The sequence below is a fragment of the Ovis canadensis genome, chromosome 11, assembly GCF_042477335.2.
Source record: "Ovis canadensis isolate MfBH-ARS-UI-01 breed Bighorn chromosome 11, ARS-UI_OviCan_v2, whole genome shotgun sequence".
Classification (NCBI taxonomy): Eukaryota; Metazoa; Chordata; class Mammalia; order Artiodactyla; family Bovidae; genus Ovis; species Ovis canadensis.
In genome coordinates, this window is record NC_091255.1 from 63,317,296 (window position 1) to 63,337,106 (window position 19,811).

At 51.0% G+C, this 19,811-nt stretch overlaps 2 protein-coding genes across 3 annotated transcripts in view; one reads left to right on the top strand and one right to left on the bottom strand.

The window, feature by feature from the left end:
• Positions 1 to 627: 627 nt before the first annotated feature.
• AANAT (aralkylamine N-acetyltransferase) lies at positions 628 to 16,122 on the bottom strand. The gene is made up of 5 exons (XM_069542190.1): positions 16,060 to 16,122; positions 4,237 to 4,564; positions 1,915 to 2,151; positions 1,469 to 1,623; positions 628 to 1,131 (listed from the first exon to the last, which is right to left on the bottom strand). Exons 3-5 carry the CDS (start codon positions 2,075 to 2,077, stop codon positions 826 to 828), a joined length of 624 nt encoding a protein of 207 aa, XP_069398291.1. The 5' UTR covers positions 2,078 to 2,151; positions 4,237 to 4,564; positions 16,060 to 16,122; the 3' UTR covers positions 628 to 825.
• UBE2O (ubiquitin conjugating enzyme E2 O) overlaps positions 14,778 to 19,811 on the top strand; it is a 47,932-nt gene continuing 42,898 nt past the window's right edge. Inside the window, exon 1 of one of the 2 annotated variants that reach the window (XM_069542082.1) lies at positions 14,778 to 15,287. In XM_069542082.1, the coding sequence (XP_069398183.1) occupies positions 14,883 to 15,287 (405 nt within the window). In that variant the 5' untranslated portion in view covers positions 14,778 to 14,882. The remainder of the gene's footprint in view (positions 15,288 to 19,811) is intronic. The other variant, XM_069542081.1, reaches the window with a different exon arrangement.

The following is a 19,811-nucleotide window of genomic DNA, read 5'->3' on the forward strand; positions in this document are numbered from 1 at the left end:
CTCTCTGCCCCGCTTCACCGCCTACCCCAGCGTCCGATCCCACGGAAACAAATAAGATATTCCTGATCAACAGCAGAGCCTTAACTTTACTCCCTCTTTAAGGTGAGCTAATCCAACTCCCCTGTATAGCTATTCCCTAATGATCTCATGTGACTTCTGCCAATTAAAGTGCGGGCTGAAAGGGGCCATTTTGTCTTCCTGCCATGGTGGGGGGAGGGGCCTGACTCCCCGCTGGCCAAATTATATGTGTCTGTCTTTTCATTACGTGCTCAGCCCCGTTTCAGGTCTATCTCACCCGCTGTGCAGGACGCGGCACCACCACTCAGTCCTTCACCCCCCACCTGATGGGATGGAAGTTACTGTGGGCAGAGGACCCAGGGCACCTGGGGTGGTGGGGAAGCTGGGAGGTGGCCCCTGCCCTTTCCTCCCCATGGCTGCCCCCACTCCAGGGCTGAGGACCAGACGGGGCAGCCCTGGGTCTGCGGGGATAGGGGCTCCTTTGGTGAGACGCAGAAGCAAGGCTGCAGGATGCCTCCCACTGTCCCCAGTTCACAGACCCAGCACGTGTGGGCGCAGTTTGGATGCAGGGGGTTCAGAGGGCCTGGCATGGACAGAGAGGAGCACACAGTACTTGCGCCCCAGGAGGGCACCTGGGCTGGGAGCAGCCTCCCCACCTTCTCTTTATTTCACTCATTCTCCCCGTTCCACCATCCCCTGGGAATCACTGTCTCCCTTCAGACCAAGCAGAGCAGGGGGACAGCAGGGCAGAGAAGGGGACCGACTGGGGATTGAGTAGGAGCCCCCGACCATGGGCTCCCTGGGGAGTCAGCGGTCACTGTTCCGGCGCAGGGCGGCGTGGCCCCGCAGGGAGCAGTGCATCTCCGTGAAGGTCAGTGAGCCCACGACGATGGCACATGGGCCCGCGGGATGGAAGCCGAACCTCTGGTAAAAGGGCACCAGCGCGTCCTCGCACATGAGCACAGCCCGGCGCACGGCCGGCTGGGCGCCCACGTGGTGCAGGTAGCGCCAGAGCAGGATGGAGCCCTTGCCCTGCTGCCGGAAGCTGCGGTGCACGGCCAGCGCGTGCAGGTGGGCGCTGTGGCCCCTGGGCCTGTGCAGTGCCAGCGACTCCTGGGCCGAGGGGTGGACACGAGTCAGGGTCGCCTCTGTGCACCCCAAACCACCCCCGCTGGGCCAAGAGCAGCTGCCCCGAGAGTCTCCAGTCAGCCCCCTTCTACCCAAGTGAGGAGCTGTGTCCCCAGCCCCTTTGTGGTCCCCCTCAGGAGAGCCTTGAGCCCCAAAGGACTGGGCTGTCTTGCCAGGAGAGGACGCACCATGAGCTCCCGTGTTGGATCTGGAGGAAGACATCCCAGCCTCCCGCTCCTCCCCCATCTTCTGCCTCCATGGGAAATGGTCTCCTCCTTTCTTGAGGCCTTCCCGGGGCCGGGCAGGTCACCCCCATCCTCACCTGAGTAAGTCTGTCCTCGTCCCACAGGGAGCCGATGATGAAGGCCACGAGGCGGCCCTCCACGAACCAGCCCAGGGACAGCTCAGGACACAGGGTCAGGAAGTGCTGGACCTCGTCCAGATTCAGGGGGCAGTTGCCGGAGACAGAGATGAAGGCTGCGTCAGGAAGCGCGAGTGGGTGACCCCCAGTGCACTGAGCATCTGCTCAGATGCTGGGTGGGCTCCCCGGGTCCCCAGGCCTCCCCTGGGAAACCATGGGATTCAGGGCTGCTCTTCCCCCCACTCTCCTGAAACACGCATGTGCTCCTGCACACGCACAAAACACACCGTCAGACACTCTGGGGGCCCATCTGCCAAGGACAGGGGACTCCAGGGTCTTCTCCCCAAGGGCAACAGCGGCAGGGTTCAGCAGAGTCCCAGACCCTGGGGGGCCAGGGGGCTGCTCACCCTCTTGCTCAATCTCAAACACGCCAGCAGCGTCCTCTGGGGTGAGGCAGCGGAACTCGTTGGCAGGGAGTGTGTGGCGCCGCTGGCGGCCTGGGGACCCTGGGATCCCAGAGGGCAGGTGCAAAGGCAAGGGTTTCAGGCAGTGGACGCTCGGCGTGGACATCCTGGGTGCGGCTGCCACCCAGGGGGTCGCCAGCTTCAGAAGGGGCCTGTGTGACAAGGAGGGTCCCTCCACACCTGTGGGAAAGGGGCGATGGTCAGGGGGCTGGTCCTCATCTCCCAGGGGGCCATCCAGGGCGATGGTGTCTCTTGCCTCTCTTGTAGGGGACCTGGAGCGGGGAGTCTAGGGGCTAGGGCATGGATTCCTCCTGCTCTGTGCCTTCTCACCAGCTCCCTGGGCCCCTTTCTCACTCTCTGAACCCCTGTTGATGTGCAGTTCTTAGGGGCGGCTGTCCCTCCCTTACAAAGCCCATGAGCTGCACATTCCCCTCCTGTCCTCTGCCTCCTTCTCTCCCCCATCCCCAAGCCCTAGGCAGGGGACTCCTGCTCTCAAATTCTAGGAGCCCAGGGTCCAGGGTTCCACTTACCAGGACTCCTGTGTTACAGGAGCTCTAATGTTCCCCCCACAGAGCCACCACTCCGGGAGCTGTCCACAGCCTCAGGACCAGAAAAGCCCAGACACTTGTGATGTTGATCTCAGAGATTTCTAATCCCCTGCCTGCCCCACCCCCACGTTACAGGCAGATGCAGCCAGCAGGGCTCTGCCCCCCCACCCCGCACGCCAAGCCCTGTCCCTGCTGGCTGAGGCTGAAACCTCAGATGGCACGTGGATATGGAGGATTACAGTGGCTGGCTGAGGCCCCAGGGTTTGGGGGGATGAGCACGGGGCTAAGCCTCGTGGGTCCAGTCTAATCCGTGTCCTGGCGCCAACTGACTGGCACAGGCGTTCACACTCTGTCCCCTGGGCAAGCCAGCCTCTGAGGGTCCTCCCAGCTCTGGCAGCCCGAGCGTGTCATCATTTAGAGGACTTGCTCAGTGGCTGATCAGAACCACAGAACCAGAGGCAAGAGGCCAAGGCTGGGTATGGGATGCAAAGTCAACACCATCAGATGTGTCCAAGGGGGGACTCCGGCTCAGGGGCTGCGTCCCAGGCCCCTGGTGATGGAGTTCTACTCTCTATGCCACGGATTCCCTCCAGCACCAGCCCCCTTGAGAGGGTCCTGCAATCACGGCTCCCCCGGCTCTGACTCGGCTCACCTCTCGCTTCTTCTCCCCAGGTGCTCCCCTTTAGGGGTCCCATTGTCACCTCTTCCACCAGATCTCCTCTGGGGCCCCCCAGCCTACAAGACAGGGCTACACACACCTGGGTGCCAGCTGCGGCTGCCCACCAGGTCTCTCCCACAGGCTCTGTGGTCCCAGGCAGATCCTGGGCAATGGTGGGCTCCTGCTCCAGAACATTCTATGACAGTGGAGCCAGGCTGTCAAGGGCACGTGGAGAACCCCAGAGGACCATGGGACCTGAGTCTCAATATAGAAAGGATATTCTAGGGGCTGTGTGTCCCCACAGGGATGCTGGGGCTGAGCTGGGGGATGTTCTCTCTGGATGGAGTAGGGGGGCAGGATGAGCCATTAACAGGAAGAAAGGTGAGGAGACGAGCAGGCCCTGGATCAGGACACATCCCAGAACCCAAGTACTGGACAATCAGCAGCATCTCCTGCAGCCAAGCGTGGAGACAGGAGCTCAGATTCTCCTAACAAGGACACCCCTGATGGACTTTACGAGTCCTTCCAGGAGAGGGGGTGGGGGAGGGTGGGGAACAGATGCAGGGGAACCACTTTATGGTGACAGAGCAGAGGCGGCAGCAAGGCAGAGGGCACTGGCAAAAGGCATAATGACCTGCCGGCGTGGCCAGGGCCTGAAGCCTCCCCTCACCCAGTCCACCCCACCCCCAGCACACAGCGTGCAGCAGCTCAGCTGCACCTGGAGGGCCTGGCACAGGGTGGGGCTGCACCTGATCCCCGCCACGTGTGACAGCTGCCCGGTTCCCACTGCAGGACCCCAGGGAATCCACCTGGGGGAAACTGAGAGCTGGACCCCATGAAAAACTCCAACGATGCCTCTGAGACCCCAATTTTCCCACCAGAGCAACTGAAAGGCCCAGACAGGCAAGGAAGACAGCATTCAGTTCAGGCACTTGTGAAACTGTAAGAGCTGTGTTGTTTGGTGGTTTTGAGGGCAGCATCTTTCTCTCATTCTTCCCCTGCACTTAAGATCTGCCCTGCACAGAGTGCACAGAGCACATTTTGCCTAATCATATTTACCTTTCCAGCCTTCCCAGGTGGCGCTGTGTTGAAGAATCCGCCTGCCGATGCAGGAGAGGTGGGTTCGATTCCTGGGTCAGGAAGATCCCCTGGAAGAGGAAATGGCTACCTGCTCCAGTCTTCTTGCTTGGAGAATCCCATGAACAGAGAAGCTTGGCGGGCTACAGTCCATGGTGTTGTAAAGGGTCAGGCACGACTGAGCGACTGAGCAAAAATTGACCTTTCCAAGCTTAACCTGTCACTAGATGATTCTCCAGGGGATGGAGACCGAGATGGAGCATTGTGTGCAGGAGGTTCACCCGGCAAGCTCCCAGCAGCTTATAAAGGCCTGGAAAACAGAGATTGCATTGAATGCGTGGCAGCGAGCTAGATACATAGACTAGATTCTCTCAGCTAGGTGTTGATTCTTCTGCTGATGAGGATGACGCTTAGCTCCTCGACTGCCTGTGGATTTCTTCTGAAGCCTCCTTTGGATAGATAGCTCCTCTCAGCTGCCACCCCTGACCTCGGACGTGGGGTGGCTGCTCCTTGTGCTGTCGCAGGCTGGCACTCTCGGATGCCGCCCCTGACCTCGGACATGGGGTAGCTCCTCTTGGCCGCCGCCCCTCAGGCATGGGGTCCTCCTGGCTTCTGCCCCATGTCCAAGGTCAGGGGCGGCAGCCGGGAGGAGTTACCCCACGCCCAAGGTCAGGGGCGGCGGCCGAGAGGAGCAACCCCACATCCAAGGAGTGGTGGCTGCGCGGGCATAGGAGGGCCTAGGGGAGCTACTCCACGTTCAAGGTCAGGAGGGGCGGCGGTGAGGAGATACCCCTCGTCCAAGGTCAGGAGCAGTGGGTGCGCTTTGCTGGAGCAGCCGTGAAGAGATACCCCACATCCAAGGTAAGAGAAACCCAAGTAAGACGGTAGGTGTTGCAAAAGGGCATCAGAGGGCAGACACACTGAAACCATAATCACAGAAAACTAGCCAATCTAATCACACTAGGACCACACCCTTGTCTAACTCAATGAAACTAAGCCGTGCCCTGTGGGGCCACCCAAGACAGGTGGGTCATGGTGGAGAGGTCTGATAGAATGTGGTCAACTGGAGAAGGGAATGGCAAACCACTTCAGTATTCTTGCCTTGAGAACCCCATGAACAGTATGAAAAGGCAAAATGATAGGATACTGAAAGAGGAACTCCCCAGGTCATTAAGGTGCCCAATATGCTGCTGGAGATCAGTGGAGAAATAACTCCAGAAAGAATGAAGGGATGGAGCCAAAGCAAAAACAATACCCAGTTGTGGAAGTGACTGGTGATAGAAGCAAGGTCCGATGCTGTAAAGAGCAATATTGCATAGGAACCTGGAATGTCAGGTCCACGAATCAAGGCAAATTGGAAGTGGTCAAACAGGAGATGGCAAGAGTGAACATCGACATTCTAGGAATCAGTGAACTAAAATGGACTGGAATGGGTGAATTTAACTCAGATGACCATTATATCTACTACTATGGGCAGGAATCCCTTAGAAGAAATGGAGTAGCCATCATGGTCAACAAAAGAGTCTGAAATGCAGTACTTGGATGCAATCTCAAAAATGACAGAATGATCTCTGTTCGTTTCCAAGGCAAACCATTCAACTTCACAGTAATCCAAGTCTATGCCCCAACCAGTAATGCTGAAGAAGCTGAAGTTGAATGGTTCTATGAAGACCTACAAGACCTTTTAGAACTAACACCCAAAAAAGATGTCCTTTTAATTATAGGGGACTGGAATGCAAAAGTAGGGAGTCAAGAAACACCTGGAGTAACAGGCAAATTTGGCCTTGGAATAAGGAGTGAAGCAGGGCAAAGGCTAATAGAGTTTTGCCAAGAGAACGCACTGGTCATAGCAAACACCCTATTCCAACGACACAAGAGAAGACTCTACACATGGACATCACAAGATGGTCAACACCAAAATCAGATTGATTATATTATTTGCACCCAAAGATGGAGAAGCTCTATACAGTCAGCAAAACAAGACAGGGAGCTGACTGTGGCTCAGATCATGAACTCCTTACTGCCAAATTCATATTTAAATTGAAGAAAGTAGGGAAAACCGCTAGACCATTCAGGTATGACCTAAATCAAATCCCTTATGATTATACAGTGGAAGTGAGAAATAGATTTAAGGGACTAGATGTGATAGATAGAGTGCCTGATGAACTATGGACTGAGGTTCGTGACATTGTACAGGAGACAGGGATCAAGACCATCCCCATGGAAAATAAATGCAAAAAAGCAAAATGGCTGTCTGGGGAGGCCTTACAAACAGCTGTGAAAAGAGGAGAAGCGAAAAGCAAAGGAGAAAAGGAAAGATATAAGCATCTGAATGAAGAGTTCCAAAGAAGAGATAAGAAAGCCTTCCTCAGCGATCAATGCAAAGAAATAGAGGAAAACAACAGAATGAGAAAGACTAGAGATCTCTTCAAGAGAATTAGAGATACCAAGGGAACACTTCATGCAAAGATGGGCTCGATAAAGGATAGAAATGGTATGGACCTAACAGAATCAGAAGATATTAAGAAGAGGTGGCAAGAATACACAGAAGAACTGTATAAAAAAGATCTTCAGGACCCAGAAAATCACGATGGTGAGATCATTCACCTAGAGCCAGACATCTTGGAACGTGAAGTCAAGTGGGCCTTAGAAAGCATCATTAGGAACAAAGCTAGTGGAGGTGATGGAATTCCAGTGGAGCTATTTCAAATCCTGGAAGATGATGCTGTGAAAATGCTGCACTCAATATGCCAGCAAATGTGGAAAACTCAGCAGTGGCCACAGGACTGGAAAAGGTCAGTTTTCATTCCAATCCCAAAGAAAGGCAATGCCAAAGAATGCTCAAACTACCGCACAATTGCACTCATCTCACACGCTAGTAAAGTATTGCTCAAAATTCTCCAAGCCAGGCTTCAGCAATACAGGAACTGTGAACTTCCAGATGTTCAAGCTGGTGTTAGAAAAAGCAGAGGAACCAGAGATCAAATTGCCAACATCCACTGGATCATCGAAAAAGCAAGAGAGTTCCAGAAAAACATCTATTTCTGCTTTATTGACTATGCCAAAGCCTTTGACTGTGTGGATCACAAGAAACTCTGGAAAATTCTGAAAGAGATGGGAATACCAGACCACCTGACCTGCCTCTTGAGAAACGTATATGCAGGTCAGGAAGCAACAGTTAGAACTGGACATGGAACAACAGACTGGTTCCAAATAGGAAAAGGAGTATGTCAAGGCTGTATATTGTCACCCTGCTTATTTAACTTCTATGCAGAGTACATCCCGAGAAACGCTGGGCTGAAAGAAGCACAAGCTGGAATCAAGATTGCCAGGAGAAATATCAATAACCTCAGATATGCAGATGACACCACCCTTATGGCAGAAAGTAAAGAGGAGCTAAAAAGCCTCTTGATGAGAGTGAAAGAGGAGAGTGAAAAAGTTGGCTTAAAGCTCAATATTCAGAAAACTAAGATCATGGCATCTGGTCCCATCTGGTCCCACTTCATGGGAAATAGGTGGGGAAACAGTGTCAGACTTTATTTTTCTGGGCTCCAAAATCACTGCAGATGGTGACTGCAGCCATGAAATTAAAAGACGCTTACTCCTTGGAAGGAAAGTTATGACCAACCTAGATAGCATATTCAAAAGCAGAGACATTACTTTGCCAACTAAGGTCCGTCTAGTCAAGGCTATGATTTTTCCAGTGGTCATGTATGGATGTGAGAGTTGGACTGTGAAGAAAGCTGAGCGCTAAAGAATTGATGCTTTTGAACTGTGGTGTTGGAGAAGACTCTTGAGAGTCCCTTGGACTGCAAGGAGATCCAACCAGTCCATTTAAAGAAGATCAGCCCTGGGTGTTCTTTGGAAGGAATGATGCTAAAGCTGAAACTCCAATACTTTGGCCACCTCATGCGAAGAGTTGACTCATTGGAAAAGACTCTGATGCTGGGAGGGATTGGGGGCAGGAGGAGAAGGGGACGACCGAGGATGAGATGGCTGGACGGCATCACCGACTCAATGGACGTGAGTTTGAGTGAACTCCGGGAGTTGATGATGGACAGTGAGGCCTGGCGTGCTGCATTTCATGGGGTCGCAAAGAGTCGGACACGACTGAGTGACTGAAATGAACTGAACTGAACTGAACTTGGATAGATAAGCTGAATGTGGTCTTGTCCTTATTTAGGGTTTTCAGTATCTGCCATAGTACACAGTTTCCTAAGGAACCTTCCAGACCTTTCTGGAACGGAGGCATCAAAAGCAGGGAGAGATCGCCACCTCCTGGAGAAAGAAGGGACCTACAGCTCCCTAAGGATCTGGAGCCCTGCTGATTTTCCAACAGAAAAATCCTGGGAGCCCCACACATGACATTCAGTTTTCTAGTAACCACATGAGAAGATGCCAAAAGAAACAGGTTAACTCGATTTTAATAGGACATTGTATTTAACCCAGTAGATAAGAAGTATTGTCATTTCAACAAATAACTGATATAAAATTATTACACATATTCATATTCTGTTTTTTTTCCTTATTATACTGAGTCTATAGCTTGGTAATAAAACTATCTTGAATCATAAAAAAGAGTACATAGTACAAATTTATGGTATGGTGTGGTGCCAATTATATGTGAATCTATACTTGACCCTTTTGTTTTAAAAAAATATATCATTTCTATAGTATATAATTATATATTTATTATAGAATAAATACAAAATACAGATGAAGGATGACAAAAAAAGTCGTGTGTATTTTATATTTACAGCACACGTCAGTTCAGACCAGCCACATTTTTAAACGATGCCTAAATAACTGTATTTATTTATTGGCTTCACCAAGCTTTAGCTGCAGCACAGGGACTCTTAGTTGTGGCATGTGGGATCTAGTTCCCTGACCAGGGACTGAACCCAGGTCTCCTGAATTGGAGGCACCGAGTCTTAGCCACCAGACCACCAGGGAAGCCCAAGATCAGCCATATTTCAAGTGCTCGAGAGCCACATGTGCTTAGGGGCTCCTGCAGAGGGCAGCCCAGATCTAGAGACTGAAGTTTAATGAGACAGCAAAATCTTGGGGAAGGGGCAGCGCATATGTATGTGTGTGCGTGTGTGTGTAGGGTGAGTGTGCCTGCGTGGGGTGTGTGTCTAGGAAAAATGGAGAACTGGGGACTTGAGCAAAGACAGAGGTGTGCAGTGACCTGTTGGCATATTCGGGGCCTTTGAGAGAGGCTGGCTTGTTTTGCACAATCATTTAACAGAAATATTTTTTTTAATTGAAGTATAGTTGATTTACAATGTTGTGTCCACTTCCGCTGTACAGCAAACTGATTCAGTTATACACAGATATACCTTCTTTTTCATATTTTTTCCATTATGGTTTATTACAGGGTATCGAATATGGTTCCCTAGGCTCTACAGTAGGACCCTGTTTTTTATCCGTTCTATATGTAAGAGTTTGCATCTGCTGACCCCTAACTCCCAATCCATCCTCCCACCCCTCAGCAACCTCAAGTCTGTTCATTCTCTGTGCCTGTGAGTCTGTTTCGTAACAAAACTCATTTGAGCACCTACTATGAATCAGACCTGTGCTAGATTTGGGAATACAAAGGTACAAAGAAGACACAGTACCACAGGAGAGACAGGCATGCAAATGAATGGTCCTAATAGAGTGAAATAAATGCAGTCAGGCAGGTATGATTAGGTAAGTGGAGGAATTAGTGGGCACATGGGGCTCTTGGAAGACGTCATAAGATGAAAAGGAGTTTTTTACGCAAAACCATGGGCTGAAGCAGAGGAATAAAAAAAAGCCAAGCAAAAGCACAGAGGCACTGGAAAGTCAGGATCCTGGCGTGGGCAGCTGAGGCTGCAGCATGGAGGGTGTGAACTGGGTGCAGAGGTGGAAGATGTGATGGGAGGCAGCTGGGAGAAATGAATGAAGGAATTCCTGAAGGGCCCTGAGTACCACTCTCTGAATGACCGTGGAGAACCACGGAAAGACACTAAGCTGAGGAGTGTTTCTATGCCAGTCTTCCGGGAACAAGGTGGTGAGGGGTGGAGATGAACTAATAGCAGCAGCTGACGTTGATCAGGCTCCTATAGTGTCCAGGCACGGGCAAAGCATCTCCGATCCTTCATAACAGTTAAATTCTAACTGCCTTATCTAGTAGATATTGCTAACATTCCCAAAGGAAACCAAAGCTCAGAGAAGTAAAATAAGTTGTCCAAGGTCACCTAGTGAGTCAGCGGCAACACGAGCTTCAAACCCAAGTTCACTTAACTCCAGAACCTCAGCCGTAACCACTGCACCATCCCATCACCCCAGCCCCATCGGACCCTTACAGTGAAGCAGCCAGGGGCTATTTGCGTGTGAAAAGGGAGGGTGGAGGGACCAGGTTCTGGGCTTAGCTGACTTACAGAGCTCCATATCAAAGGCTGACCCTCAGGTGGCCAACTTGGTACCTTGGACACTTATCCAGGTAAGTGTCCCTGCCATCAACCTGGATGAAGACTCTGGGAGAAGGAAAGGGTTTTACGGAGAAGATGCCACTTTGCTCCCGTGGCTGGTCATCCAGGAAGCGCCCATGCTTTGGTGGTGGGGCAGTGGTGGTGAAGAGTGTGGCATGGTTAAGCCACAGCAGCCCTGTTCCTGTTCTGCAAGCTGGTCTGCCAGATTTGCTATCCTTGGGCCCTGAATCCTCAGGAAGGAGGGAAGCTGGACGAGCCTGCCAATCCTCAGCTCACCCTTTCCACTGTCACCCCCAGCACAAAGGGTTTCACCCTGTGGACTGCAACCCATCCTCATGGTCAGGAGTGAGCGGCCAGCCAAAGACCAGCTGCTCCAGGTCTTCATTCTGATTGTACTGCAGGGTGACCTTGGGCGTGTCCCGCGGTTAGTTCACCCAGGGCATCAAAGCAAGGAGGAGTGAGGCTCCAGGAACAAAAAGAGCCTTTAAAAAATTTTTTTAATGATGGTACTGATGAACCTCTGGAGGAGGAAATGGCAACCCACTCCAATGTTCTTGCCTGGAGAATTCCATGGACAGAGGAGCCTGATGGGCTACAGAGTCGGACACGACTGAGTGACTAACACACACACGCACACACTGATGAGCCTGTTTGCAGGGCAGCAGTGGAGACGCAGACATAGACGACAGACTTGTGGACACAGCAGGGGAAGGAGAGGGTGGGACAGATGGAGAGAGTAACAGGAAACATTAACACTACCAAATGCAAAATAGATAGCCAGTGGGAATTTGCTGTACAACGCAGGGAACTCAAATGGGTTTGGCGACAACCTAGAGGGGTGGGAGGTGGGAAGGAGACTCAAGAGGGAGGGCACATATGAATACGTATGGCTGATGCATGTTGATGCATGGCAGAAACCAAAACGGTATTGCAAAGCAATTATCCTTCAATTAAAAATAAATTAAAAAATTTTTTTTGCCTGAGCTGGGTCTTTGTTGCAGCATGAAAGCTTAGTTGCCCTGCAGCATGTGGGATCTTAGTTCCCCAAACAGGGATTGAACCCATGTCCCTTGCATTGGAAGGCAAATTCTTAACCACTGGGCCACCAGGGAAATCCTAAGAGCCCATGATTCTAGAGCAAGCCGCTGGTGGAGCTCAAAGGCATTTCTCCAGCCAGCCACTGAGGGTGTGGGACGGCTCCTCAGGGCCACACCCTTCCTGTCCCCCTTTCCCAACCAAAGACCCCAGTGCTGCAGGCAGCCTAGAGCTCCCAAACACTCATTGCAAGGTGGAAGGGACATCTCTGGGCCCATCTGGATTTCCTCCTACTCAGAGGTTTGGAGAGGCCAAGCAGGGTAGGGTTCCAGTAGGGGGCAGCGTGGGGCTCACCATCACTTGACGGTTCTGGAGAGGCAGCTGTGGCCAGTTAAGGCAGGGAAAGACACAGCCTGCTTCACGGGGATCTGTTCACTTGGCTGCCAGTGACTTAGCAGCAGCAGCAGCAGTGCTTACTAGGCACCAGGTTACACATATTAGTGCGAGGATCCACCAGCTTGAAACAGGTTGAGCAAGGGAGGGATCAGCATTTGCAATCAAGGGCTCTTGCCTACAACCTAGCACGTTCCTGGTAGTGGTGGGGGAGTGGGGACAGCCCAGTCTGGGGCGGTGCTTCACAAAGTGGGGCTGATATTTCCTCACTCACAGGTTAAATCTATGTAAAGATGGGTAATCTATGTAAAACACTTATCATAGTACCTGGCATTAAGTTACAGCTCAATACATGGTAGCTATTATTAGCCATTATTGTAAGAAGCTGCAGAATAAACATGGCACGTCTTCCTGGAGTGCTAATTTTACTCAACGATTAGGGAGGAAAGGACATTCTTATTATATTAAAACAAACACTGGCATAAGCTGGAGAAGAATGCAAAACTCACTTAGATTTTTGACATCAAACAAAGATCTGCCCTGCCCCTTCTAAGATCTTGCTCACCCCCCATCCCTTGATGGATACAGAGACTCTGAAGGAACTCCCTGGCAGTCCAGCAGTTAGGACTCTGAGCTTTCACTGCCAAGGGCCAATGTTCAACCTCTGGCTGGGGAACTAACATTCCGTAAGCCTGGAGGCCTGGCCAAAAAAAAAGACAAGACTCTTAACTTGAGTCAGGAAAGCTGGGTTCCAACCTGACTCTACCAGTTGCCCTTAAGGCACTGAATTCCTTGGGCCCTGCTTCTCACTGGTAAAATAGAGTTAATTACACCTGTATTTAGAATTGTGAAAACAAATAAGATCATGTGGATGTGTCTGCCACAGTGCAGGTCAATAATAAGTTATCAATAAATGTTAAGTGATCAGGGGCCAAGGAGACAGAGCTAAAGGGACATGGTAGATGGAACAGAAGCTACTATGTCACTGCTACTAAGCCTCCCAAGTCTTTATGGGGAAAGGAGTAGGGAAGTGTGTCTTTACAGCAATAATTCCAGATGGATATTCTGCACTGTGGTCTGGGATAGGAAGGCCATGACTTGGGAATCAAGCTTTGTCTCGCCATCATATCCTCATTTCCCCTTAAGTCTTTTTTTCCTGTACCTTAGTATGTGAATTTTCCAAGATATATGTCCACTGACAACCACTCCACGCTCAGTAATATATCAATACTCTGTAAGTACTTAACTCAGGGCATCTCAAGTACTCAGGTTGCCATCTGCACTTCATGTGTGCTTTTTTTAAATTAAAAAAAAAGTGTTTTCCCTTTCATGAATGCTCATAACTTTTCCATGAGTATAGTTCTATATCCTCGGTAGCCTATAAACTACCCAGTGCCTTTTCTGAAGAACCTAAATACTGAAATATTGACTTATCTTGCTAATTTACCACTTGTGGTCTTGCAGAAAATTGTGAAAAAAAAATGATTTAAACTGAGAAAGGTGAGGAGGGCCATATCTTGAGTATTCCTAATTTCCTTTCAACAACCCAGCATGAATCTGTCCTCTGAGAATGTATCTAAATCTTTTGGAAGTTACTTAGGAGAGACACATCAGTATAATTACTTCTGTTTTATAATTACTTTTAATATTTTAAAATGGCAATCTGGAGCAGACTGTAAGTCTAAGAATTCTGCCAGTCTAGAATGTTAGTCTAGGCAGGGGGTTTGAAATATTATAATAATGTAATATATAAAAAATTCCTTTATTGGGGAACTATATGCCAGGCACTGTTCTATTTCACTTACTCCTCTCAACTGCCAGATCACAGAGGTACTGCTATTACCTCTCCAATTTTACAGATGAGAAAATTAAGGTGAAAAGAAGTTTATCAGCTTGCCAACTTTATAAGGTTAGTGTCTATGCCCAAAATTGGAATCGACAGCTTACACTCTTAATTACCCCTCTCTCCTCCTTCTTGCAACACATAAGCCTCAAGGAGCTTTGAAGTCATCTAGATGAGTTTAAAGCCAAACCATAGGGGCCACTAACACTTGCTTACGTTTCCAATCTTTCTCTGGGACTTCACCAATTCCTTGACCAGTCCCTAAGGGGTCATGACCTTCCAGGCTTTGCAAAGAATTCCCTAATGCAGTACACTCTAGATACACTCTATATTTAGCCTTGCTTACAAGCTGCATTGGAGTTGCCTTTAAGCTATTTAATGTGTGTATGTTTCGTCTTCCCAACTAGATTGTAAACACCTAGAGGACAGAGGCTGTATCTTGTTCCTTCTGTATCCCTCCCAGTACCTAGAAGTAGACTGGAGACGTCTAGGGAGCTCATTAAGTGTTGCGGACGGTCTCCGGACCATCCTCCGCCCTGCCTCGACCCCTCCCCTCTTCCTCGGTGAGCACTCCACTTCCCACTCCTGGGTCCCCACCCCTGTCTCCTCTCTCCGTCCTTTTACTCCCTCTGGCCCCGCCCCGCCCTCGTGCAGTGCATCCCTTCACACCCCGCCCCTCGCCCGCGGCAGAATCTCCAGCGTCCCCTAGCGACCAGACAGTAGCCCCTAGCAACCGCATCTCGGTTCCCTGACGACGGCGGCACGCAGCCACGTCAGCGCGCCGTGGCCCCGCCCCCCGGCGCCGGCAGGCCCCGCCTCCCCGTGCCTTTTTCGCCGCTGCTGCTGCCGCCGCCGCCGCCGCCGCCGTCGCCGCCGCCGCCCGAGACTCGCGCAGCGCAGTTATGGCGGATCCCGCAGCGTCCGCGCCCGCAGCCCCGGCTCCCGCCCAGGTCCCGGACGCGCCCCCGAGCCCGGACGCAGTCCCCGCCCCGGCCCCGGCGCCCGCCGCGGACTCGGGCTCCGGGCCATCCTCGGACTCCGGCCCCGAAGCCGGCTCGCAGCGGCTGCTCTTCTCCCACGACCTGGTGTCGGGCCGTTACCGCGGCTCGGTGCACTTCGGGCTGGTGCGCCTCATCCACGGCGAGGACTCGGACTCGGAGGGCGAGGAGGAGGGCCGTGGGAGCTCGGGCTGCTCGGAGGCGGGGGGCGCGGGCCACGAGGAGGGCCGGGCCAGCCCGCTGCGCCGCGGCTACGTGCGCGTCCAGTGGTACCCGGAGGGCGTCAAGCAGCACGTGAAGGAGACCAAGGTGCGGTGGGCCGGCGGGCGGGGGCCGGGCCGGGGGCCCGGCGGGGGACCGAGTCGGCCGCTCGAGCCCTGGGCCGAGAGGGGAGGCGTGCAGGGCGCTGCCCGGTAGTGGTGCCACACTGCAGTGGGGCCGAGATGGGAGGACAAGCCTCCGCGGCAGGGACGCTCCGGTGCAAAGTCATTGCACCAGCCCTGGGCCACCGGGCCCCGGGCTTCCCCCACGCGAAAGACTGGCAAGCCCGTGCCAGGCTGCTGCGGTGTCGGCCTTAAGATCCTGTATGTGAACCCAGTCCGGTGGGGGAACTCCTGGGGCAGGCACGCTCTCGGCCTTACACCAGTGCGGCGTTCTTGTGACCCCCCAGAGCAGCTACCTACTGCATTGTGCATCCAGAAAGGAAGGCCGTGCCGGTCCGTGCAGGGAGGGGTTGTGGGCATTCCAAAACAAAAGATAGAAGTGAAAATCTCGGCCGACCTGAAACCCCAGGAAGTTCACTGGATTGCAGAATGCGTTATTATGGGTGAAGAAAACCAGCCCCTTTGTGTTTTAGCTTGTTGCCTGGTTTTAACTGCTGCAGGGAACTTTGAGTAAAATCATTAACAATCGGAGCCCTGATATTAATAGCCCTGGTGGTGCAGGGAGGGATGTGGCAGCTACTGACTGGAATTGATGACTCTCTTAAGTATAGTTGGACTTTCTTGGGGGGGAAAAAAATACTATAGAACCCTGGATGGAGAGGAGCCACCCATTTGGAAACCTGAAGGATTTGTCTTACCTGAGGCCATTAAGCAAATAGCAGACTCCCCCGTTCATCATCATAAAATTTAAACCGTGAACCAGGGTTGGTTTGGTGGCTTTTCACATCTTGTTTTCCCCGAGTGTTGAACTCCTATCAGTAATTCACAGACACACACGCCTCTTGTATCTTTCACCCCTTTTTCATCTCCTCCTCCTCCTCTCCTTCAAGAAAACATTTCTTGGCAAAAATCAGGCCTGGACTGTTTTAGCTGCCCGGGATGTTGAGTGGTCTGATTTCAGGGGAGGGCACTTTAGAAGTTAATCAGGGTTTCTGACCCAACGGGAGACGAAGGCGACCTGCACAAGGGTTCTGTGATGACCGGTCTGGCTGGGAAGAAGTCCCCACTCTGGAAGAGCCTGTGATCTATTTCCTAGTGGCAGAAGTCACCACTGATACCAGCAGGGTCTTTTTCCCAGCCAGTACATGCGCATCCATGGGCACAGAAATCCTTGCACAGGACCTCTAGCTTCCCCTCAGAAAAATAGGGATCAGGCAGTAGCTTCTCTGAGTCGGAGAGAAAATGATAAGTTCATGCAGAAGTATGTGGAATAGATGACCTTTTGCTGCAGAATGCCAGTTAAAAATCACTACCAGTATTGTTGGGGAGACAAGACTTTTTGCTCTATACACCGCGTTTGTGTGTGGTCACACTAGCGAAGGTTGTCACACTGGTGAAGGGTTGCCACCGTCTTTCCATTGGTTCTTAAAAAACGTTTTCCCTAACCATCTCCTCTAGAGGTTTGTGACTTCTGGGATGGAGCCCGCTGGACTCTGTCAGGGCCTCCTGCCCTGGGACTCACGGCGGCAGGCCCGGCTCACCGCTGGGAGCTGCAATGTTTATCCGTTGTTGTTCCTGTTCATCTTGACTTTGGTGGTTAACTTTGTTTACAGTTATGGTCAGTCTGTCTCCTCCCCCAGTGTGTAATTATATGAAGTTTGACTTAAAATAATCTATTTTGGAATTAAATAGAAAATAAGTTTAAAGCCCCAGGTTGGGTATATCTTGAAGCTGCCCTCTTGCGACTTGCTTTGAATTCGGTGAAGTCCATCGTGGCCCCAGTGGGGATGTTTTCTTTGCTCTTGTAGTTTCTGCCACTTCTGAGCTTGGCGGAACCTCAGGAACTTGGGGATTCTAGGATGGGGTGACACGTAGTGCCCATTCGTGGATGGCAGGACGTAGTGCTTCTGTCTGGACTTGAGAATAGGTTTATTGGTGGGGAAGAGGAGAGTTATACCTGGTAGGTAGCTCTTTATTACCGTGAACCATAGGCACAGATGGCCCTGACCAGTTCTGCTTCTGAGGTTTTGCTCCTGAGCACCCATTGGGTGGTGGGGTGGGGCCTGGGACCGTGTGACATTATGGTTTAGGAAGATTTTCCCTCTCAATTCCCACTGCTCATATACCCATTGAAGTGACAGTGTGCTGTAAAGACCATTAGACCGAGAGTGAGCTTTCAGGTTCTGATTCCTACTCCATCACTAATCTGGTTATGAGACTTGAGAACCCAGTTATTGATAGGATGAAGCAGTGACAGTCTTGGGAAACTTCTTTTTAAAGCTGCCAGCCATTGCCATTTTATAAATAGTGTCCTTTTAATGTGAATTGTTTGGTAGGCTGTGGAGTGTTTTTTGTAGTTTTTGTTAATATGGCAGACAGTGAGTACTCTTAGTTTCTTAATTTCTTTTAAGTTTTTAATGAGCAAATTGAGAAAGAGAGATGAAGAGGACAGTCAACAAGTCCTGTCGCCTCCTGGCCACTACCGTGAAAGTTATCAACAGAAAGATAAATTGTTCTTCCTGGAAACTGCAGGATTTCTGGTCTGACTCCTGAGGCTTCAAGCAGCCAAAGTTATAAGCTTCTTTAGGACTTAAAAAGAGGCACGCAATCTGTGCCCCTTCCTTTCCTTGCGCTCCCGACCCCTTCAGTGTGATAGCTGATTTATCCATTTGAGACTTGTCCCATTGGGCCAGGGGTGTCCTGTGTGGAGACTTCGGCCTTCCCATCAATGGTCATCCTTTGAGTAGGTTTTTGGAATGAAGCCGAGTGCTGACAGCCTCTTGCCCTTCTTGCGCGTTGGCTAAACATGGTGGGTCATTCTGATCTCCACCTGTCATGGTTGGACAGAGCAGCCTCTGTACAGAAGAGCGCCAACTGCTGTTTGTCTGAGCAGGTTTCGGGCCTTCCTGTTTACCCTCCTTTGCTTTCCTGTCTCTTGTGCGTCGTCTGTTGCTCTTAGCTGCCACAGTTTTCACGGTCTGTCTTTCATGATCACCCTCCTTTTGTGAGGTGGTGTGTGTTTTTGTGTGTGGCATTCCTGGTGACAGGTCCCTCTGGAATTGGCTGTTGGGTTTATTTTTGGCTCCTCCTCAGGCCAGCATTTCCACGGGGAAAGCTATTTAGTGTAGCATCATAGCGTGTGAGGTTTGCTTGCCTCACTGGTCCAGTGCTGGACCCATTAAAAGCAATTGTTCTCAGTGATGTAATAGGAAGAAGTTATGTAAGGTTAACCAAGGTGCAGGACTGAGTGCATCGAATTGCATTTTATTCAGGTAGGATCACAGTGCTGTGGCATCTCACCACTATGCTGTGATTTTAACCTTTGTCCCTTGGCTTCTGGTTTCTAACTCCTAGGCCCCAGTGTCTTCCTGGCTTCTCTGGCCCACTGCCTAACTCAAGGGCACTTTCACCCGATGAGGGACATGTGTTTGCGTCCTGTGATTGGAAGTAAAGACCTTTGGGTACTTTTGCTGGCTGTCACCTACTCTGAATGACCTTGGTCTCGTCACTGCCTTCTTTTCTCTGTCTAAAATAAAATACAAGGTCTGTCTTTCTCGCCACTGAACTGAGCCTGCACAGGTAGAATAACCAGAAGCTTAGCTGGGTGGTGCCCGGAGCAGCCTCTTGGCTGTTGGCAGACACTATCCTGATGTCCATCAGACAGGGCCAGCCCTGTCCCTTCAGGAGATCACATCCATGCGTCACAGGGTGATGCCCCTCCCCAGAGAAGCCAGAAGGTGCGGTTTGTTTCAGTGATGTAGGAATTCCTGTTTGATGATGTTGCAGTTTACGACCTGGTGGATTACACCTTTGACGACTTCTTTAAGCCTCTTCTATAAACACTCATGATCTTCACTCTTGTTACTTTACAAGAAAACAGTAATGGACATTTAAAGTAACACCTGGCAAAGTCTGCCAGCCTCCAGGAGGGGGATGGAATGAATGTGTGTATGTAGGTATATGTATCTTCTAGAATCCAGGGGCATCTTTTGAAATTCCCAAAAGACAGGAAATGAGATTGTGAATTACAAGGATGGCAGAGTATTGCTTTTGTATTTAAAGATTACATAATGCTGGTTCTTCTTACTGTGTTACTGTGTGCTGGGCACGCGATAAGTGCTTTATGCGTATCGCTCACTTAAGTGTACAACACCCCTGGGAATTAGGTACTATTATTATTGTTTAGAGGAGGAACCCGAGGAACAGAGTAGTTGTGTAACTTATCTGGTCACACTGATAATAGTGGAGGAACCCAAATACAAGTGGAAGTAAATATAGTTTGCTGTCACCTGAGGTTTCATAGGTCGTTAACTAGAATCGAGTACCCCCATCAAACATGAGTCACTGCCCTGTGGTTGGCATTAATCATCCAGTCTTTTCACACTTGGATGTCCCAGTGGGCTGGGAGGGAGCCACAGGCGAGGAGAAAGGGCAGGGTGTTGGGATGGGT

Bases quoted from the DNA above. Each gene is read 5' to 3' on its own strand.
- AANAT (XM_069542190.1), bottom strand. From the start codon at position 2,077: ATGTCCACGCCGAGCGTCCACTGCCTGAAACCCTTGCCTTTGCACCTG. The intron at 1,624-1,914 runs GTGAGCAGCCCC...TTCCTGACGCAG, and splicing joins GTTTGAGATTGAGCAAGAGG to CCTTCATCTCTGTCTCCGGC. The intron at 1,132-1,468 runs GTGAGGATGGGG...CCCTCGGCCCAG, and splicing joins ACGAGGACAGACTTACTCAG to GAGTCGCTGGCACTGCACAG.